The 19,892-nt window shown below is 53.5% G+C and overlaps 1 protein-coding gene across 4 annotated transcripts in view; it reads left to right on the forward strand.

Annotated features, from left to right (window-relative positions):
* The first annotated feature begins 1,045 nt into the window (after positions 1 to 1,045).
* Positions 1,046 to 19,892, forward strand: part of MTSS2 (MTSS I-BAR domain containing 2) — a 117,446-nt gene continuing 98,599 nt past the window's right edge. For 3 of the 4 annotated variants that reach the window (XM_073659823.1, XM_073659824.1, XM_073659826.1), the window contains exon 1: positions 1,047 to 1,437. In XM_073659823.1, the coding sequence (XP_073515924.1) occupies positions 1,369 to 1,437 (69 nt within the window). In that variant the 5' untranslated portion in view covers positions 1,047 to 1,368. Of the gene's footprint in view, positions 1,438 to 19,892 lie in introns of all 4 variants that reach the window. The other variant, XM_073659825.1, reaches the window with a different exon arrangement.

The raw sequence follows: 19,892 nt of genomic DNA on the forward strand, positions 1-19,892 counted from the left end.
GTATATACATCTATGTGACGTCACTGGGGCAGTGCCGGGGTATATACATCTATGTGACGTCACTGGGGCAATGCTGGGGTATATACATCTATGTGACGTCACTGGGGCAGTGCCGGGGTATATACATCTATGTGACATCACTGGAGCATATACATCTATGTGACGTCACTGGGGCAGTGCCGGGGTATATACATCTATGTGACGTCACTGGGGCAGTGCTGGGGTATATACATCTATGTGACGTCACTGGGGCAGTGCTGGGGTATATACATCTATGTGACGTCACTGGGGTATATACATCTATGTGACGTCACTGGGGCAGTGCTGGGGTATATACATCTATGTGACGTCACTTGGGCATATACATCTATGTGACGTCACTGGGGCAGTGCCGGGGTATATACATCTATGTGATGTCACTGGGGCAGTGCCGGGGTATATACATCTATGTGACATCACTGGGGTATATACATCTATGTGACGTCACTGGGGCATATACATCTATGTGACGTCACTGGGGCAGTGCTGGGGTATATACATCTATGTGACGTCACTGGGGCAGTGCCGGGGTATATACATCTATGTGACGTCACTGGGGCAGTGCCGGGGTATATACATCTATGTGACGTCACTGGGGCAGTGCCGGGGTATATACATCTATGTGACGTCACTGGGGTATATACATCTATGTGACGTCACTGGGGCAGTGCTGGGGTATATACATCTATGTGACGTCACTGGGGCAGTGCTGGGGTATATACATCCATGTGACGTCACTGGGGCTGTTCTGGGGCATACAGGTGACGTCACTGGGGTATATACATCCATGTGACGTCACTGGGGCAGTGCTGGGGTATATACATCCATGTGACGTCACTGGGGCAGTGCTGGGGTATATACATCCATGTGACGTCACTGGGGCTGTTCTGGGGCATACAGGTGACGTCACTGGGGCAGGTCGGGGCAGTCTGTCAGTCCATGTGTCCGGGGATGATCCGGGGATTGAGCTCTGATCCCCCCATGTTACAGACAGCGCCCCCTCCCTCCGGCTGTGACAGCTCCGTCCCTCCTCCTCCTCCCTCTCCCCAGTCTGCAGTGCAGGCAGCAGGCAGGCAGATCGCTGCAGAGCCCGGTGCTCCCGTCCCTGCTCCCGTCCCTGCTCCCGTCCCTGCTCCCGTCTCTGCTCCCGTCTCTGCCCCCGTTCTCCCCTGGCCGGAGGATGCTGGGCGGCTGCTGCTCCCCGGACATGGGGCGTCTGACCGCGGGCACTGACTGATCGGGCATTGTCGGGACTCCCCTCTCCGGACCCTGTGGAAGCCGCGTCTGCTGTCACCCGCTGGACTCCCGGGACCCCAACATCTGCGAAGCATGGAGGCGGTGGACAAGGAGTGCGGGGCGCTGGGGGGGCTCTTCCAGGCCATCATCAATGACATGAAGGTAAAGGGGGTCCCACACTCATCTCCCGGGGTCTGTCATCTCCCAGCAGTGGGGGAGGGGCTGCCATCTTTGTGTAAGTTCCAGGAGGCTGGGCTGCTGCAGAGCATCTCACCCCTGCATTACCAGGGTGTTACCAGGGATGTCACCCGCTGCCCCCCGCACCTGGCGGGCATCATGCGGCACCAAGATCCACTCCTCCTGCTGCAGTCTACTCCATCTTATCATCATGGTACTATCACCAAGGGACCATGACCATCATCCACCATCCATGGGGAGAATCCTTCACATCCTTGGAAATATCACATCTCTCATCAGTCCCAGACCACAAACGTCTGGACCTGAAGGTCAAAATGACAAGGGGCCGGGGGTCAAAGCCACCGAGAGAGGAAGCCAGGGGGTCAGAGCCACCGAGAGAAGGGGCCAGGGGGTCAGAGCCACCGAGAGAAGGGGCCGGGGGTCAGAGCCACCGAGAGAAGGGGCCGGGGGTCAGAGCCACCAAGAAAAGGGGTCAGAGGCACTGAGAGAAGGGGTCAGGGGTCAGAGCCACCAAGAGAGGAAGCCAGGGGGTCAAAGCCACCGAGAGAAGGGGCCGGGGGTCAGAGCCACCGAGAGAAGGGGCCGAGGGTCAGAGCCACCAAGAAAAGGGGTCAGAGGCACTGAGAGAAGGGGCCGGGGGTCAGAGCCACCAAGAGAAGGGGCCAGGAAGTCAGAACCACCTAGAGAAGGGTCCGGGGATCAGAGCCACCGAGAGAAGGGGCCGGGGGGTCAGAGCCACCGAGAGAAGGGGCCGGGGGGTCAGAGCCACCGAGAGAAGGGGCCGGGGGGTCAGAGCCACCGAGAGAAGGGGCCGGGGGGTCAGAGCCACCGAGAGAAGGGGCTGGGGGGTCAGAGCCACCGAGAGAAGGGGCCAGAGATCAGAGCCACCGAGAGAAGGGGCAGGGGGTCAGAGCCACCGAGAGAAGGGGCTAGTGGGTCAGAGCCACCGAGAGAAGGGGCCAGGGGGTCAGAGACACCGAGAGAAGGCACCAGGGGGTCAGAGACACAGAGAAAAGGGGCCGGGGGTTCAGAGCCACCGAGAAAAGGGGCCGTGGGTCAAAGCCATGAAGATAAGGGACCAGGGGTTCAGAGCCACGGAGACAAGGGGTGGGGGTCAGAACTGCTGAGAGAAGGGGCCGGAGGTCAGAGCTACCAAGAGAGGAGGTCACAAGTCAAAGCATTTGAAAGAAGGGGCCGGGGGTCAGAGCCACCGAGAGAAGGGGCCAGGGGTCAGAGCCACTGGGGGTCAATGGCATGGAGTTAAGGGGTCAGAGCCACCGAGAGAAGAGGCCGGGGAGTCAAAGCCACCGAGAGAAGGAGCCTGCAATCAGAGCCACCGAGAAAAGGGGCTGGGGGTCAGAGCCACCGAGAGAAGGGGCTGGGGGGTCAGAGCCACCGAGAAAAGGGGCTGGGGGGGTCAGAGCCATGGAGTTAAGGGCCCAGGGGTCAGAGCCACCGAGAAAGGGGGTCTGGGAGTCAGAGCCACCGAGAGAAGGCGCCGGGGTCAGAACTACCGAGAGAAGGGGTCGGGGATTCAGAGCCACCGAGAGAAGGCACTAGGGTCAGAGCCTAAAGAAAAGGGGCTGGAGGTCAGAGCCACAGAGAGAAGGGGCTGGGCGTCAGAGCCACCGAGAGAAGGAGCCAGGGGTCAGAGCCACTGGGGGTCAAAGCCATGGAGTTAAGGGCTCAGGGGTCAGAGACACCGAGGGAAGGGGTGGTGGGTCAGAGCCACCTAGAGAAGGGGCCGGCGTCAGAGCCACCGAGAGAAGGGGCCGGGGGGTCAAAGCCACCGAGAGAAGGGGCTAGTGGGTCAGAGCCACCGAGAGAAGGGGCCAGGGGGTCAGAGCCACCGAGAGAAGGGGCCAGGGGGTCAGAGCCACCGAGAGAAGGGGCCGGGGGTTCAGAGCCACCGAGAAAAGGGGCCGTGGGTCAAAGCCATGAACATAAGGGACCAGGGGTTCAGAGCCACGGAGACAAGGGGTGGGGGTCAGAACTGCTGAGAGAAGGGGCCGGAGGTCAGAGCTACCGAGAAAGGAGTTGACGAGTCAAAGCATTTGAAAGAAGGGGCCGGGGGTCAGAGCCACCGAGAGAAGGGGTCAGAGCCACTGGGGGTCAATGCCATGGAGTTAAGGGGTCAGAGCCACCGAGAGAAGAGGCCGGGGGGTCAGAGCCACCGAGAGAAGAGGTCGGGGGGTCAGAGCCACCGAGAGAAGAGGCCGGGGAGTCAAAGCCACCGAGAGAAGGAGCCTGCAGTCAGAGCCACCGAGAGAAGGGGCTGGGGGTCAGAGCCACCGAGAAAAGGGGCTGGGGGGTCAGAGCCATGGAGTTAAGGGCCCAGGGGTCAGAGCCACCGAGAAAGGGGGTCTGGGAGTCAGAGCCACCGAGAGAAGGCGCCGGGGTCAGAACCACCGAGAGAAGGGGTCGGGGATTCAGAGCCACCGAGGGAAGGCACTAGGGTCAGAGCCTAGAGAAAAGGGGCTGGAGGTCAGAGCCACAGAGAGAAGGGGCTGGGCGTCAGAGCCTCCGAGAGAAGGAGCCAGGGGTCAGAGCCACTGGGGGTCAAAGCCATGGAGTTAAGGGCTCAGGGGTCAGAGACACCGAGGGAAGGGGTGGTGGGTCAGAGCCACCTAGAGAAGGGGCCGGCGTCAGAGCCACCGAGAGAAGGGGCCGGGGCGTCAGAGCCACCGAGAGAAGGGGCCGGGGGGGTCAAAGCCACCGAGAGAAGGGACTGGGGGTCAGAGCAACCGAGAGAAGGGGCTAGTGGGTCAGAGCCACCAAGAGAAGGGTCCGGGTGTCAAAGCCACTGAAAGAAGGGGCCGGGGAGTCAGAGCCACCGAGAGAAGGGGCCAGGGGGTCAGAGACACCGAGAGAAGGCACCAGGGGATCAGAGCCACCGAGAGAAGGCACTGGGGCGTCAGAGCCACCGAGAGAAGGGGCTAGTGGGTCAGAGCCACCAAGAGAAGGGGCTGGGGGGTCAGAGCCACCGAGAAAAGGGGCCGGGGGGTCAGAGCCACCGAGAGAAGGGTTCGAGGGGTCAGAGCCACCGAGAGAAGGGGCTGGGGGGTCAGCTACCGAGAGATGGGGCCGGGGGATCAGAGCCACCGAGAGAAGGGGCCAGGGGGTCAGAGCCACCGAGAGAAGGCGCCGGAGGTCAGAGCCACCGAGAGAAGGCGCCGGGGGGTCAGAGCCACCGAGAGAAGGCGCCGGGAGTCAGAGCCACCGAGAGAAGGCGCCGGGGGTCAGAGCCACCGAGAGAAGGCGCCGGGGGTCAGAGCCACTGAGAGAAGGCGCCGGGGGTCAAAGCCATGAAGTTAAGGGACCAGGGGTTCAGAGCCACGGAAACAAGGGGTGGGGGTCAGAGCTTCCAAGAGAGGAGGTCGGGAGTCAGAGCCATTGAAAGAAGGGGCTGGGGGTCGTAGCCACGGAGTTATGAGCCCACCCGGGATTCAGAGCCACTGGGAAAAAGGAGTTAGAGGGGTCAGAGCCACGGAGAGAAGGGGCCGGGGTTCAAAGCTATGGAGACAATGCCCCTAGGGTTCAGAGCAATGGAGACAAGGGCCCAATGGATCAGAGTCACTTAGACAAGGGGTCGGTGGTCAGAGCCACTGAGAGATGGGGCCAGGGTTCACGGCAATGGAGTCAAGGCCCATGGGGTCATAGCCATTGAGAGAAGGGGCCGGGTGTCAGAGCCACTGAGGGTGAGGGGCTGGGGGTCAGAGACATGGGGCTAAGGGTTCAGAGCCATGGAGTTAAGGGGCCTGGGGTTCAAAGCAATGGAGACAAGGGTCCGGGAGTTCAGAGCAATGGAGACAAGGGCCCAAGGGATCAGAGGCACGGAGACAAGGGGCTGGGGGTCAGAGCCAATGGTAGATGGGGCCTGAGTTCACAGCAATGAAGACAAGAGCCCAGGGGTTCAAACCATGGAGACTAGGTGTGGGGGTCATAGCTGCTGAGAGAAGGGGCCGGAGATCAGGGCCAGTGAGGGAAGGGCCTGGGGGGGGTCACAGCCACCAAGAGATAGGGCCGGGGGTCAGACCCACTTAGACATGGGGCCGGGGGTTCAGAAGCACAGAGATACTGGGCTGGGGTTCAGAGCTACTGAGAGAAGGAGCCAGGGGTCAGAGCCACAGAGTTAAGGGGCCGGGGGTCAGAGCCACTGAAAGAAGGAGTCTGCAGAGGTCAGAGCCATTGAAAGAAGGAGTCAAGGGGTCAGAGCCACTGAAAGAAGGAGCCGACAGGCGTCAGAGTGATTGAGAGGTGTCGGGAGGTCAGACCCCCCGAGAGAAGGTGCTGAACGGGGGGGGGGGGGGGTAAGATCCCCCGAGAGAAGATGGCGGGGGGTCAGAGCCCCCGAGAGAAGTGGCCGGTGGGTCAGAGCCACCGAGAGAAGTGGCCGGTGGTTCAGAGCCAGCGAGAGAAGGGGCTGTAGGGTCAGAGTCACAGAGTTAAGGGGCCGGGGGTCAGAGCCACCGAGAGAAGGGGCTGTGGTTCTAAGCAATGGAGACAAAAGCCCAAGGGATCAGAGCCATGAAGACAAGGAACGGGGGGTCAGAGTCACCGAAAGAAGGGGTCAGAGGCATTGAGAGAAGTGGCCGGGGGTCAGAGCTACTGAAAGAAGAAGTCGGCGGGGGCCAGAGCCACTGAGAGAAGTTGGTGGCGAGGGTCAGAACTGTATATACACACTGCACAGTACCACTCCTCCTGTATATATACACTGCACAGTACCACTCCTCCTGTATATATACACTGCACAGTACCACTCCTCCTGTATATATACACTGCACAGTACCACTCCTCCTGTATATATACACTGCACAGTACCACTCCTCCTGTATATATACACTGCACAGTACCACTCCTCCTGTATATATACACTGCACAGTACCACTCCTCCTGTATATATACACTGCACAGTACCATTCCTCCTGTATATATACACTGCACAGTACCATTCCTCCTGTATATATACACTGCACAGTACCACTCCTCCTGTATATATACACTGCACGGTACCACTCCTCCTGTATATATACACTGCACGGTACCACTCCTCCTGTATATATACACTGCACAGTACCACTCCTGTATATATACACTGCACAGTACCACTCCTGTATATATACACTGCACAGTACCACTCCTCCTGTATATATACACTGCACAGTACCACTCCTGTATATATACACTGCACAGTACCACTCCTCCTGTATATATACACTGCACAGTACCACTCCTCCTTTATATATACACTGCACAGTACCACTCCTCCTGTATATATACACTGCACAGTACCACTCCTCCTGTATATATACACTGCACAGTACCACTCCTCCTGTATATATACACTGCACAGTACCACTCCTCCTGTATATATACACTGCACAGTACCACTCGTGTATATATACACTGCACAGAACCACTCCTCCTGTATATATACACTGCACAGTACCACTCCTCCTGTCCTGTATATATACACTGCACAGTACCCCTCCTCCTGTCCTGTATATATACACTGCACAGTACCACTCCTCCTGTCCTGTATATATACACTGCACAGTACAGCTCCTCCTGTATATATACACTGCACAGTACCACTCCTCCTGTATATATACACTGCACAGTACCACTCCTCCTGTATATATACACTGCACAGTACCACTCCTCCTGTATATATACACTGCACAGTACCACTCCTCCTGTATATATACACTGCACAGTACCATTCCTCCTGTATATATACACTGCACAGAACCACTCCTGTATATATACACTGCACAGTACCACTCCTGTATATATACACTGCACAGTACCACTCCCCCTGTCCTGTATATATACACTGCACAGTACCCCTCCTCCTGTCCTGTATATATACACTGCACAGTACCACTCCTCCTGTATATATATGCTGCACAGTACCACTCCTCCTGTATATATACACTGCACAGTACCACTCCTCCTGTATATACACACTGCACAGTACCACTCCTCCTGTATATATACACTGCACAGTATCACTCCTCCTGTCCTGTATATATACAGTGCACAGTACCACTCCTCCTGTCCTGTATATATACACTGCACAGTACCACTCCTCCTGTATATATACACTGCACAGTACCACTCCTCCTGTCCTGTATATACACACTGCACAGTACCACTCCTCCTGTATATACACACTGCACAGTACCACTCCTCCTGTATATATACACTGCACAGTACCATTCCTCCTGTCCTATATATACACACTGCACATTACCACTTCTCCTGTCCTGTATATATACACTGCACAGTACCACTCCTCCTGTCCTGTATATATACACTGCACAGTACCACTCCTCCTGTATATATACACTGCACAGTACCACTCCTCCTGTCTATATACACTGCACAGTACCATTCCTCCTGTCTATATACACTGCACAGTACCATTCCTCCTGTCCTGTATATACACACTGCACAGTACCCCTCCTCCTGTCCTGTATATATACACTGCACAGCACCACTCCTCCTGTATATACACACTGCACAGTACCACTCCTCCTGTATATATACACTGCACAGTACCATTCCTCCTGTCGTGTATATACACACTGCACAGTACCCCTCCTCCTGTCCTGTATATATACACTGCACAGTACCACTCCTCCTGTATATACACACTGCACAGTACCACTCCTCCTGTATATATACACTGCACAGTACCATTCCTCCTGTCCTGTATATACACACTGCACAGTACCGCTTCTCCTGTCCTGTATATATACACTGCACAGTACCACTCCTCCTGTCCTGTATATATACACTGCACAGTACCACTCCTCCTGTATATATACACTGCACAGTACCACTCCTCCTGTATATATACACTGCACAGTACCACTCCTCCTGTCCTGTATATATACACTGCACAGTACCACTTCTCCTGTCCTGTATATATACACTGCACAGTACCACTCCTCCTGTCCTGTATATATACACTGCACAGTACCACTCCTCCTGTCCTATATATATACACTGCACATCACCACTCCTGCTGTCCTGTATATATACACTGCACAGTACCACTTCTCCTGTCCTGTATATATACACTGCACAGTACCACTCCTCCTGTATATACACACTGCACAGTACCACTCCCTGTATATACACACTGCACAGTACCACTCCTCCTGTCCTGTATATATACACTGCACAGTACCACTCCTCCTGTATATACACACTGCACAGTACCACTCCTCCTGTATATATACACTGCACAGTACCACTCCTCCTGTCCTGTATATATACACTGCACAGTACCACTTCTCCTGTATATACACACTGCACAGTACCACTCCTCCTGTATATATACACTGCACAGTACCACTTCTCCTGTATATACACACTGCACAGTACCACTCCTCCTGTATATATACACTGCACAGTACCACTTCTCCTGTCCTTTATATATACACTGCACAGTACCACTCCTCCTGTCCTGTATATATACACTGCACAGTACCACTCCTTCTGTCCTGTATATATACACTGCACAGTACCACTCCTCCTGTCCTGTATATATACACTGCACAGTACCATTCCTCCTGTCCTATATATACACACTGCATAGTACCACTCCTCCTGTCCTGTATATACACACTGCACAGTACCACTCCTCCTGTCCTGTATATATACACTACACAGTACCACTCCTCCTGTCCTGTATATATACACTGCACAGTACCACTCCTCCTGTCCTGTATATATACACTGCACAGTACCACTCCTGCTGTCCTGTATATATACACTGCACAGTACCACTTTTCTTGTTCTGTATATATACACTGCACAGTACCACTCCTCCTGTCCTGTATATATACACTGCACAGTACCACTCCTCCTGTATATACACACTGCACAGTACCACTTCTCCTGTCCTGTATATATACACTGCACAGTACCACTTCTCCTGTCCTGTATATATACACTGCACAGTACCACTCCTCCTGTCCTGTATATATACACTGCACAGTACCACTCCTTCTGTCCTGTATATATACACTGCACAGTACCACTCCTCCTGTCCTGTATATATATACAATGCACAGTACCACTCCCCCTGTCCTGTATATATACACTGCACAGTACCACTTCTCCTGTCCTATATATATACACTGCACAGTACCACTCATCCTGTCCTGTATATATACACTGCACAGTACCACTCCTCCTGTCCTGCATATATATACTGCACAGTACCACTTCTCCTGTCCTATATATATACACTGCACAGTACCACTCATCCTGTCCTATATATATATATACACTGCACAGTACCCCTCCTCCTGTCCTGCATATATATACTGCACAGTACCACTTCTTCTGTTCTGTATATATACCCTGCACAGTACCACTCCTCCTGTCCTGTATAGATACACTGCACAGTACCACTCCTCCTGTCCTGTATATATACTCTGCACAGTACCACTCCTCCTGTCCTGTATATATACCCTGCACAGTACCACTCCTCCTGTCCTGTATAGATACACTGCACAGTACCACTCCTCCTGTCCTGTATATATACTCTGCACAGTACCACTCCTCCTGTCCTGTATATATACACTGCACAGTACCACTCCTCCTGTCCTGTATATATACTCTGCACAGTACCACTCCTCCTGTCCTGTATATATACACTGCACAGTACCACTCCTGCTGTCCTGTATATATACACTGCACAGTACCACTTTTCTTGTTCTGTATATATACACTGCACAGTACCACTCCTCCTGTCCTGTATATATACACTGCACAGTACCACTCCTCCTGTATATACACACTGCACAGTACCACTTCTCCTGTCCTGTATATATACACTGCACAGTACCACTTCTCCTGTCCTGTATATATACACTGCACAGTACCACTCCTCCTGTCCTGTATATATACACTGCACAGTACCACTCCTTCTGTCCTGTATATATACACTGCACAGTACCACTCCCCCTGTCCTGTATATATACACTGCACAGTACCACTTCTCCTGTCCTATATATATATACACTGCACAGTACCACTCCTCCTGTCCTGTATATATACACTGCACAGTACCACTCCTCCTGTCCTGTATATATACACTGCACAGTACCACTCCTCCTGTCCTGTATATAGACACTGCACAGTACCACTCCTCCTGTCCTGTATATAGACACTGCACAGTACCACTCCTCCTGTCCTGTATATATACTCTGCACAGTACCACTCCTCCTGTCCTGTATATATACTCTGCACAGTACCACTCCTCCTGTCCTGTATATATACACTGCACAGTACCACTCCCCCTGTCCTGTATATATACACTGCACAGTACCACTCCTCCTGTATATATACACTGCACAGTACCACTCCTCCTGTATATATACACTGCACAGTACCACTCCTCCTGTATATATACACTGCACAGTACCACTCCTCCTGTATATATACAGTACATGACAGAACAATAATACATTACAGGACACCGAACATAAGAACAAAACAAGACGACAAATCACAGAAAATAGAAACAAAATAAATTACCGCAGGAATATATATATATATACAAGAAATAACTATTATAAAACCTATAAGACCCCCGGCCCAGCTTCATTCATCCTACTATATACAATCCCACACAACACTCACACCGTCCTATATACACATAAAACACCGTCCTATATACAAGATTATATACAATAAAACACTAAACCTAATATAACGTATATACAACCGGACACTAACACTAACCTACTGGTCCCACTGCCTGACCTTACAGTCACCCCCTTACCGCACCTCATTCACACCACAGAAAACCAAAAATAACAAGATATACAATAGTGACATGAACAATTTTTTTTTATTTTTTTTTATTTATTTATTTTTTTTATATTTTTAATATATATACATAAAACACAGCCCTACACTAACTATCCCGCCACCCCTGATCTAGCTCTGGCCACAAAGTTCAGGATTACTCCGAGCTAGGATCAGGCCCCAGAGTTTTTCCCCAGGCGGGGCCTGGACCAGGCCAGATCAGTCCTCTTATCACCGCCGATGAAAACCCCCCCCAAATCCCCCACCCAACCTAACTAAAACCCCCTATTATACATTATATACAATATATACAGGACACAACCTACACACTCACCATCCAAGGCTCAAGTTCGATGCCGGCAAACCTTCTATTCAGGAGACAGAAATACAAAACAAAAATCTAGGGTGGAAAGACATCAGCCCACCACCAGGGTATAGGAGTACTACCGGACTAAGGCACCCTGAAGGATAAAGCCCCTCCAGAGACGGGCCGCCCTCCGGGCACCCAGTCTTTCATACTCCAGAGAACGTACCTTCACCAGGTCACCTAGGATGTTCCTACAGACTTCATCTACATGGAGGATTTTACTCTGCGTCGAGACTAAAACTCGTGCGTTCCACGTGAAATACCTCACCACTGCGCTGACTATGAATAAAGTGTCTCGGTCCCTTCTCCCAAGGTCTCCGAACGCTCCATAGGCCCACCCGGCGTAGGACAGAGTAGCCAGCCGCGGCCAACCAATGGAAGCCCCCACCCTGTTGTACACCTCTGTATTAAAGGGACAATGAAGCAGGAAGTGCTCCATGCTTTCCAGCACATTAGCACAAGCCTCACGGGGGCAATTCCTGTCCTCGGAGCTCCTGTACTTCAAAAATTGTCCCTCACATACAGCTTACCATGGAAGCAGCGCCAAGTCAAGTCCCAGTACTTCTCGGGGATCCTGGTAGAATTTAACAAACTCAACCCAACCTCCAGATCCCGACTTGGGCAGTCTTTGAGGGCCAATGGACTCTGAAAATGAGAAAGCAAGACCCTCATATCGAGGAGTTTCCTCGGGAGGGACCTCACCTCCCACATTCCCAGACCCCACCGGCGGATCATTTTCAGAACCGGGGTAACATAAGCCGGGAGATGCCCGTGTGGTGTGCGGAGATCCTTCACTCTTCCCCCTGTCTCCCATTCCTGGAAGAAAGGCTGAAACCATCCCTTGCAGGAGAATACCCACGGAGGAGCCCTCTCTTTCCAGAGGTTTGCCACGTTCACCTTCAAGAAAGTGTTCACTAGGAACACCACGGGGTTCACCATATTCAAACCCCCTAGTCTCCTCGTGCGGTAAGTGACCTCCCGCTTGACTAGGTTCAGTCTGTTCCCCCATAACATCTGGAAGAACAGACTGTAGACCCGTGTCCAGAGAGGCTCTGGCAAGACACAGACGCTGCCCAGGTAGATTAGCAAGGGGAGCAGGAAAGCTTTGCACAGGCCAACCCTTTCCCTCAGGGTCAAAGACCAACCCCTCCATTGGTCCACTCTTTGGGCGACACCTTTGATTCTGCCTTCCCAGTTTTTCGTGGGGTAATCACTCTGGCCAAATTCGATGCCCAGGACTTTGGCATGTTCTTGGGGTTCGGGGAGGGTGTCCGGAAGATCAAACCCGGGATCTCCGCCTCCCAGCCAGAGACTCTCACACTTATCCTGGCTGATCTTGGACCCGGATGCCTCCGAGTAGCGCTCCACTTCTGACATCACCGCTGCTGCCTCCTCTTGCGAAGAAACAAAGACGGTGACATCGTCCGCGTAGGCCACCACCCTCAGGATAGTCTCCGGCGCCGCCCCGCCCATCCGCACCCCCGCCAACGGTCTACAATCGATCCTTCTGAGGAAGGGATCGATCGCAAACGCGTAAAGCAAAGGGCTAAGAGGACAGCCCTGACGGACACCGGATCCTACCCCAAAAGGTCGTCCAATCCACCCATTCACCAGAGGGAAAGTCTCAGCCCCTGCATACAAGGTCTTAAGCCAGTCCACAAACCCTCCAGGCAGACCATACCTCAAAAGAGTGGACCAGAGGTACTCGTGGTTAACCCGATCAAAGGCTTTTGCCTGATCCAGGGTCAGCAAGAACCCCTTCCAGAGGCCCGCCCTGCCTTGCTCCACGGCCTCTCGGACACCTAGAACAGCACTAAAAGTGCTACGGCCAGGAACGCAACAGTGCTGAACCTCCGAAAGGAGCCGGGGTGCAAACTTCACCAGCCTGTTGAAAAGTATCTTAGCCAAAATCTTCCTGTCCACATTGAGAAGTGCTATGGGACGCCAGTTCTCAATGCGTGACGGATCCTTACCCTTTGACAAAATGATCAAAGCTGACCTCCTTAATGATCTCGGCAGAGTGCCCGAGGAGAGACACTCGTTAAACACCTGAGTCAAGAGGGGGACCAAAGAGTCCCTAAAGGTCCTAAAGAACTCGGATGTTAAGCCATCCGGACCTGGCGACTTTTTGGGCCTTAACCCATCGATCGCCAGTCTCACTTCCTCTTCTTTGATCGCTTCTGCCAAATCGCCCAGCGAGAGGTCAGCCCCTGGCTCAGGAACAGATTCAGCCAGGAAAGCCGACATCCCGTCACGATCAAGCTCCCTCCTTCCCAAGAGGTGCGAGTAGTAGGAACTGACAACCTCCAAGATCCCTGATCTGGACCTTCTCAGGGACCCCGTACTGTCCACCAGCCCCGTCACTATCTTACTATTCACTGACATCTTACAGTTTCTGTAAGGGTCGGGCGAGCAGTACTTCCCGTAGTCCCTCTCGAAAACCAAAGATGCGTGCCTATCGTACTGACACCTCTTCAGCAAGGACTTCACTCTGGAGATCTCCTCGCGGCTACCTCCAGTCGAGACAAGATGCTCGAGTTTCCTCCTCAGGCTCTGATACAGGCGATCCCTGTTCAGGCTTCTGAGGTTCAAGAGCTGCCGGAAGAATCTCGCCACCCGATGTTTGAACATCTCCCACCACTCCGACTTAGTGTTACTTAGGCCCAGCAATGGTACCTGGCTCTGAAAGAATTCCTCAAAAGACCGTCTTACAGCTTCTTCCTCAAGGAGTGACGAATTCAGCTTCCAATAGCCTCTTCCCATCCGAGGAGTCTCTGTAACGTCGAGAGAAAACATAATCAAACAGTGATCGGAGAACTCCACCTCCACAACCGACAACGGCGAAGAGACGGCCTCCTCCTTCAAATAAAACCTATCTAGCCTAGACCTGCACTGACTACCTCTAAAAAAGGTGAATCCCGTGTCGCCCGGGTTGTGCCGGATGTGGACATCCACCAGGCGAGCCTCACTCACTATCCTGTTTAACGCGACGCAGTCATAAGCCAGCCGGTCTCCGGAACCTCCTCTATCACAGGATCTCGTGACATTGTTGAAATCCCCTCCGAAGACCACCTGCCGACTCGAAAATAAAAAAGGTTTGATCTTCAGGAAGAGACATTTGCGGTCCCACTTGGACTGGGAACCATAGATGTTAATGAGCCGAAGCTCTTGTCCCCCCATGGAGACATCTAGGATCAAGCATCTCCCCATTTCTAATTCGATCACTCGTCTGCATTCAACCGCTGCGGTCTTAAAAAGGACCGCCACCCCGCTATACGGCTCGGCCGCAAGAGACCAGTAGGAGGGCCCATGCCTCCACTCCCGCCTTGCTTTATGCAAGGTTGATATATCGGTCAACCTGGTCTCCTGCAAAAACAAAATGTCGGCGTCAAGTTGGCCGAGAAAATGAAAGGCCGTGTACCTTGCCGCATCTGACTTTATGTTGCAAACATTAATAGTTGCCAGCGTCAACGGGATGGGTGCCGCCATCATGATTGATTGAATTAGATAGCCTTTTTCTTCCCACCACTGACAGTCCCAACCTCTTCCTCTGATAATGACGGGTTTTTAGTGCGCTTAAGACAAACAGATTCATCCATTCTCTCCTTACATAGATTCTTGCCCTCGTCTGGTGGTCCTGGGTTAGTCATCCCCCCAGAGGGCTTTGTATTTGCCCCCCGAGAGGAAGACCCAGCCATCTCCTGAGCCCCAACCACCTTGTCCGCAACCTCCGGCCCCGGGTCCCCACTTCCCCCCTCCAGAGGGAGGTCCTGGAGAGCCCCGAACCGGTTGGAGAGATCCACCAGAGGGGGGGCGGCTGAACCCTCCAATGGCGCTTGGATCATGGCCAGAGAGTCAGAGGGGTCGCACTCCAAAGAGGCAGCTCGAGACCTGGTCCCCCTCCTACCTCTGGCCGTTTTCCTGTTACCCTTTTTCTTTTTCTGTGACCACTCCCCCTCTCCCTCATCTAGACTGTCACCAGAAGAGGGTTCCTGGGAAGACGTGGCGTCCTCTCGCTCTTCCCTTTCAAGTCTCTTGACTTCCTCGCTCAATTCACTGTCTTTAGGATCCTCAGCTGCAAGTGAAGTACCTGGGTCAGAGTTTAGGGACATTACTCCCTGCCCCCTGTCCCCACGGCGCTTCTCCTGCCGCCTGATGGTGGATGGCGGCAGCTTGCTCCTCACCGGATCCCTGCCTCCCCCGCCCCTACTGGTCCCTTCACCGGCAAGATTAGTCCCGGCTTGCGCCTGTCCCACACTCGCCGCTTTCAGGACCGCATTGGCGAAGGAACGCGGACAGCGACTGAACGGGTGACCGAGGTCACCACACAAGTTACACCTAATCCTGCGACAGGCAGCAGCAAGATGACCGAGGTCCCCACACAGTGCGCATTTCTGGGTGGTACACTGCGCACTGAAGTGTGTGGGGCTACCGCACCTGTGACAGACCTTAGGCTGCCCCCGGTAGAAAATCAAGATCCTATCCCTCCCCAAAAAGGTTGAGGAGGGGATATGGGTAACAGTGTTTCCCGAAACCTTCAATCTCACCATGAAGGTCCAGGCCCCTGACCAGATACCATGGTCATCCAGATTCTTTTCGGGAATATTGGTGACCTCTCCGTATCTACTCACCCAGGTGGTAATGTCCATACAGGAAAGCGACTCGTTACTAGTCAGAACGGTCACTTTCCTGACTGAATCTTGGCGAGTTATTGCCAGGGGAAAGAGACCATGCCATTCGGGGCGACTCCGAGCCAGCTCATGGCGAGACCAGAAAAGCTCAAGGCCCTCCGGTCTCACGAAGCTGACATCGAAGTAGGAGGTCCCGTAGGGATGGATCAAGGCAAAGATGTCATATGCCGCAAAGCCCATCCCCAGCAGGAGCTCAACCACCTTCGACCTATCAGGACAGGCATCCTTGCTTACCCACTGGAGACGGACCACGTTCCTACGGTTACTCCTCTGCCCCGTTGTCGGCAGAGACCAGACAGTCTCTGCCCCTCTATCTCAGAAGGCTGAAAGACCATGTCTCTCTATCCAGAAAGACAGATCAACCTCCCTCCCCTCTACAGTGATGGAGCTCTCCCCTCTCCTCAGGGCGTCCAGGAGCTGCTGTTGCAAGTCACCATCCCCAGGGCCACCAGACGAGGGCGCACTACTACCCCCAGCACTGACAGCTTCTGAATAGCTTTGGGCTGAAGCCCCCGCCAATGCTGGGGGGGCAGCGGGACCAGCACCTACTTCCCCCCCACCAACACCAGTGCTGCTCCCACCATTCACTCCAGTACTATTCACACCATTCGCAGGACCATTACTCCCATCGTTCACTCCACTACTACTCACACCATTCGCAGGACCATTACTCCCACCATTCATTACACCACTACCCCCAACATTTGCTACACCACAACTCCCACCATTCCCACAACTCCCAGCATTCATTCCACCACTAACCCCACCATTTGCTACATCATCATTCACTGCACCACTACCCCCACCATTTGCTGCATCATCATTCACTGTACCACTAATTCCACCATTCCTACTACTCTCATCATCTGCTCCACCATTACTCTCACCATCTGCTCCACCATTACTCCCATCATTCACTACACCACTATTTCTATTCTCTTTACTTGTCACCCCATTACCTCTGCTGTTCTCTGCACCTTCCACAGTCACCTCCATTCCTTCCTCCCTTGTGTCTGGTGTCTCTGCATTCACACCTGCTGGACCGGGGGAGGGGAGCACTTCCAGAGACTCCTTTCCCTGCAGCACCACACCCGTTTCCCTTTGGTTGCTGCTGGCTTTCTGCAGGTCGTCTGCTGGAGCGCCCCACCCCCCTACTGCAGCATTTTGGTCCTTGTTCTGGCCAGACTGTTTTCTCGGCACCTCTGCCCGCCCTGCACCCACAGACTTTGGGGTCTTAGTGTCCATTTTGGGCGCTGGGGCACACTGCCCCCCTGTCGCAGCAGTGTGCCCAGTGTTCTTTGCTGATGTGTTTTTCACATCCTTCCCTGCCCCCTCAGCCCCGGTGATAACCGGCTTAGCCGCAGAGGGCAGGGTGGGAAACTCCACAGAACTCCCTATGTCCGGCGCTGTGAGTACCTCCACAGCCTCGCCCCCTGCACTGTTCCCCGCACAGATGGCAGCATCGCCGGACGTCCTCCTCCTCTCCCCACCTTGCCTCTGCCTCGAGCCCACTGCAGAGCCCGTGCCTTTAGGTTTGGTGGGGTTTAAACAGAAGGTGGCAGGCGCAACATCAGTCATTGGTACATACTTATAACTCACCACCTCCTGTGCGGCTCCTCCGGTCTTCTTCTTCTTCCTCTTCCCTGTCTCCTCCACTGGTTTGTCCTCACCGAAGGAAAACCGCGTCAGGTCCACTGGAGACTCCAGCAGTCGGATCTCCCTCAGCAGTCCTCCTTCCTCCTCCTCCCCCAACACTCCAGCCTCTGCTGTGGGAGTCCTCTGCCCTGCAGGGAGACCACTTGAGCTCCGGCTCTGCCCCTCACTGGCTCCAGCAACTGAGACTCCAGTCACCTCTTCATCCTCCTCCTCCTCTTCACTAAGGACGCCGGCTGGTGGTTCTCCTGAGGTGTTTAACCCCTTCATTTCTGAGAACCGCCGCTGGTTCTTAAACCTCTCCAGGAAGGGACCTGCGCTTTTCTCAATCCCCTCCCGGAGGAGCACTAACCTGACCACCTCGTCTCTGAGGGCTTTAAACCTCTGGGAGGTCGCGGGTCTCTCCTTGTTGGACGCCCGGGTGTTCAGGATCCGGGCCTCCCTCAGCTCCTCTTTCAGCTGGGTTAGTGCTTTGCCGGCGTCCTCGTACTCTCGCAACGTGGCGACCACTCGGGAGGAGAAGGAACTTGTGGACTCGCTGGAGCTCATCTCCCCCCAGGATCTTGCTGGGCTCTTGTTCCTGGGGCCTGGGGTGCCCCGGTCTCCCTCTCTGGACTGGCGGTGAACAGTCTCGGGGTTGGAGCAGGTGGATGTATTCTTCCTCACCCTTCCCGATCTCCTCACTCCCTCCTGGGCCGGTTGTTGAGGCTCCTTCTCCCCCGCCGGCATAGACCGGGGGATAGGAGGCTGGGAAGCCATGCCGGCCTCCCAGTAAGCCTGCCTCTCCCTGGGGAGAAGAGAGGCAGACGACGACCCTCCTCCTGGAAGTCCTGGAGCTCACGAGGCAGGTGCTACTCTCAGCACCACTCCTCCTGTTCTGTGTATATACACTGCACAGTACCGCTCCTCCTGTCCTGTATATATACACTGCACAGTACCACTCCTCCTGTATATATACACTACACAGTACCACTCCTCCTGTATATATACTCTGCACAGTACCACTCCTCCTGTATATATACACTGCATAGTACCACTCCTCCTGTATATATACACTGCACAGTACCACTCCTTCTGTCCTGTATATATACCCTGCACAGTACCACTCCTCCTGTATATATACACTGCACAGTACCACTCCTTCTGTCCTGTATATATACCCTGCACAGTACCACTCCTCCTGTATATATACACTGCACAGTACCACTCCTTCTGTCCTGTATATATACCCTGCACAGTACCACTCCTCCTGTATATATACACTGCACGGTACCACTCCTCCTGTCCTGTATATATACACTGCACAGTACCACTCCTCCTGTCCTGTATATATACACTGCACAGTACCACTCCTCCTGTATATATACGCTGCACAGTACCACTCCTCCTGTCCTGTATATATACACCGCACAGTACCACTCCTCCTGTATATATACACTGCACAGTACCACTCCTCCTGTCCTGTATATATACACTGCACAGTACCACTCCTCCTGTCCTGTATATATACACTGCACAGTACCACTCCTCCTGTATATATACACTGCACAGTACCACTCCTCCTGTATATATACACTGCACAGTACCACTCCTCCTGTATATATACGCTGCACAGTACCACTCCTCCTGTATATATACGCTGCACAGTACCACTCCTCCTGTATATATACACTGCACAGTACCACTCCTTCTGTCCTGTATATATACCCTGCACAGTACCACTCCTCCTGTATATATACACTGCACAGTACCACTCCTCCTGTCCTGTATATATACACTGCACGGTACCACTCCTCCTGTCCTGTATATATACACTGCACAGTACCACTCCTCCTGTATATATACGCTGCACAGTACCACTCCTCCTGTCCTGTATA

This window comes from Phyllobates terribilis, unplaced genomic scaffold (genome assembly GCF_046119375.1).
Source record: "Phyllobates terribilis strain yellow unplaced genomic scaffold, ASM4611937v1 Scaffold_14__1_contigs__length_39327217, whole genome shotgun sequence".
NCBI classification, from domain to species: Eukaryota; Metazoa; Chordata; class Amphibia; order Anura; family Dendrobatidae; genus Phyllobates; species Phyllobates terribilis.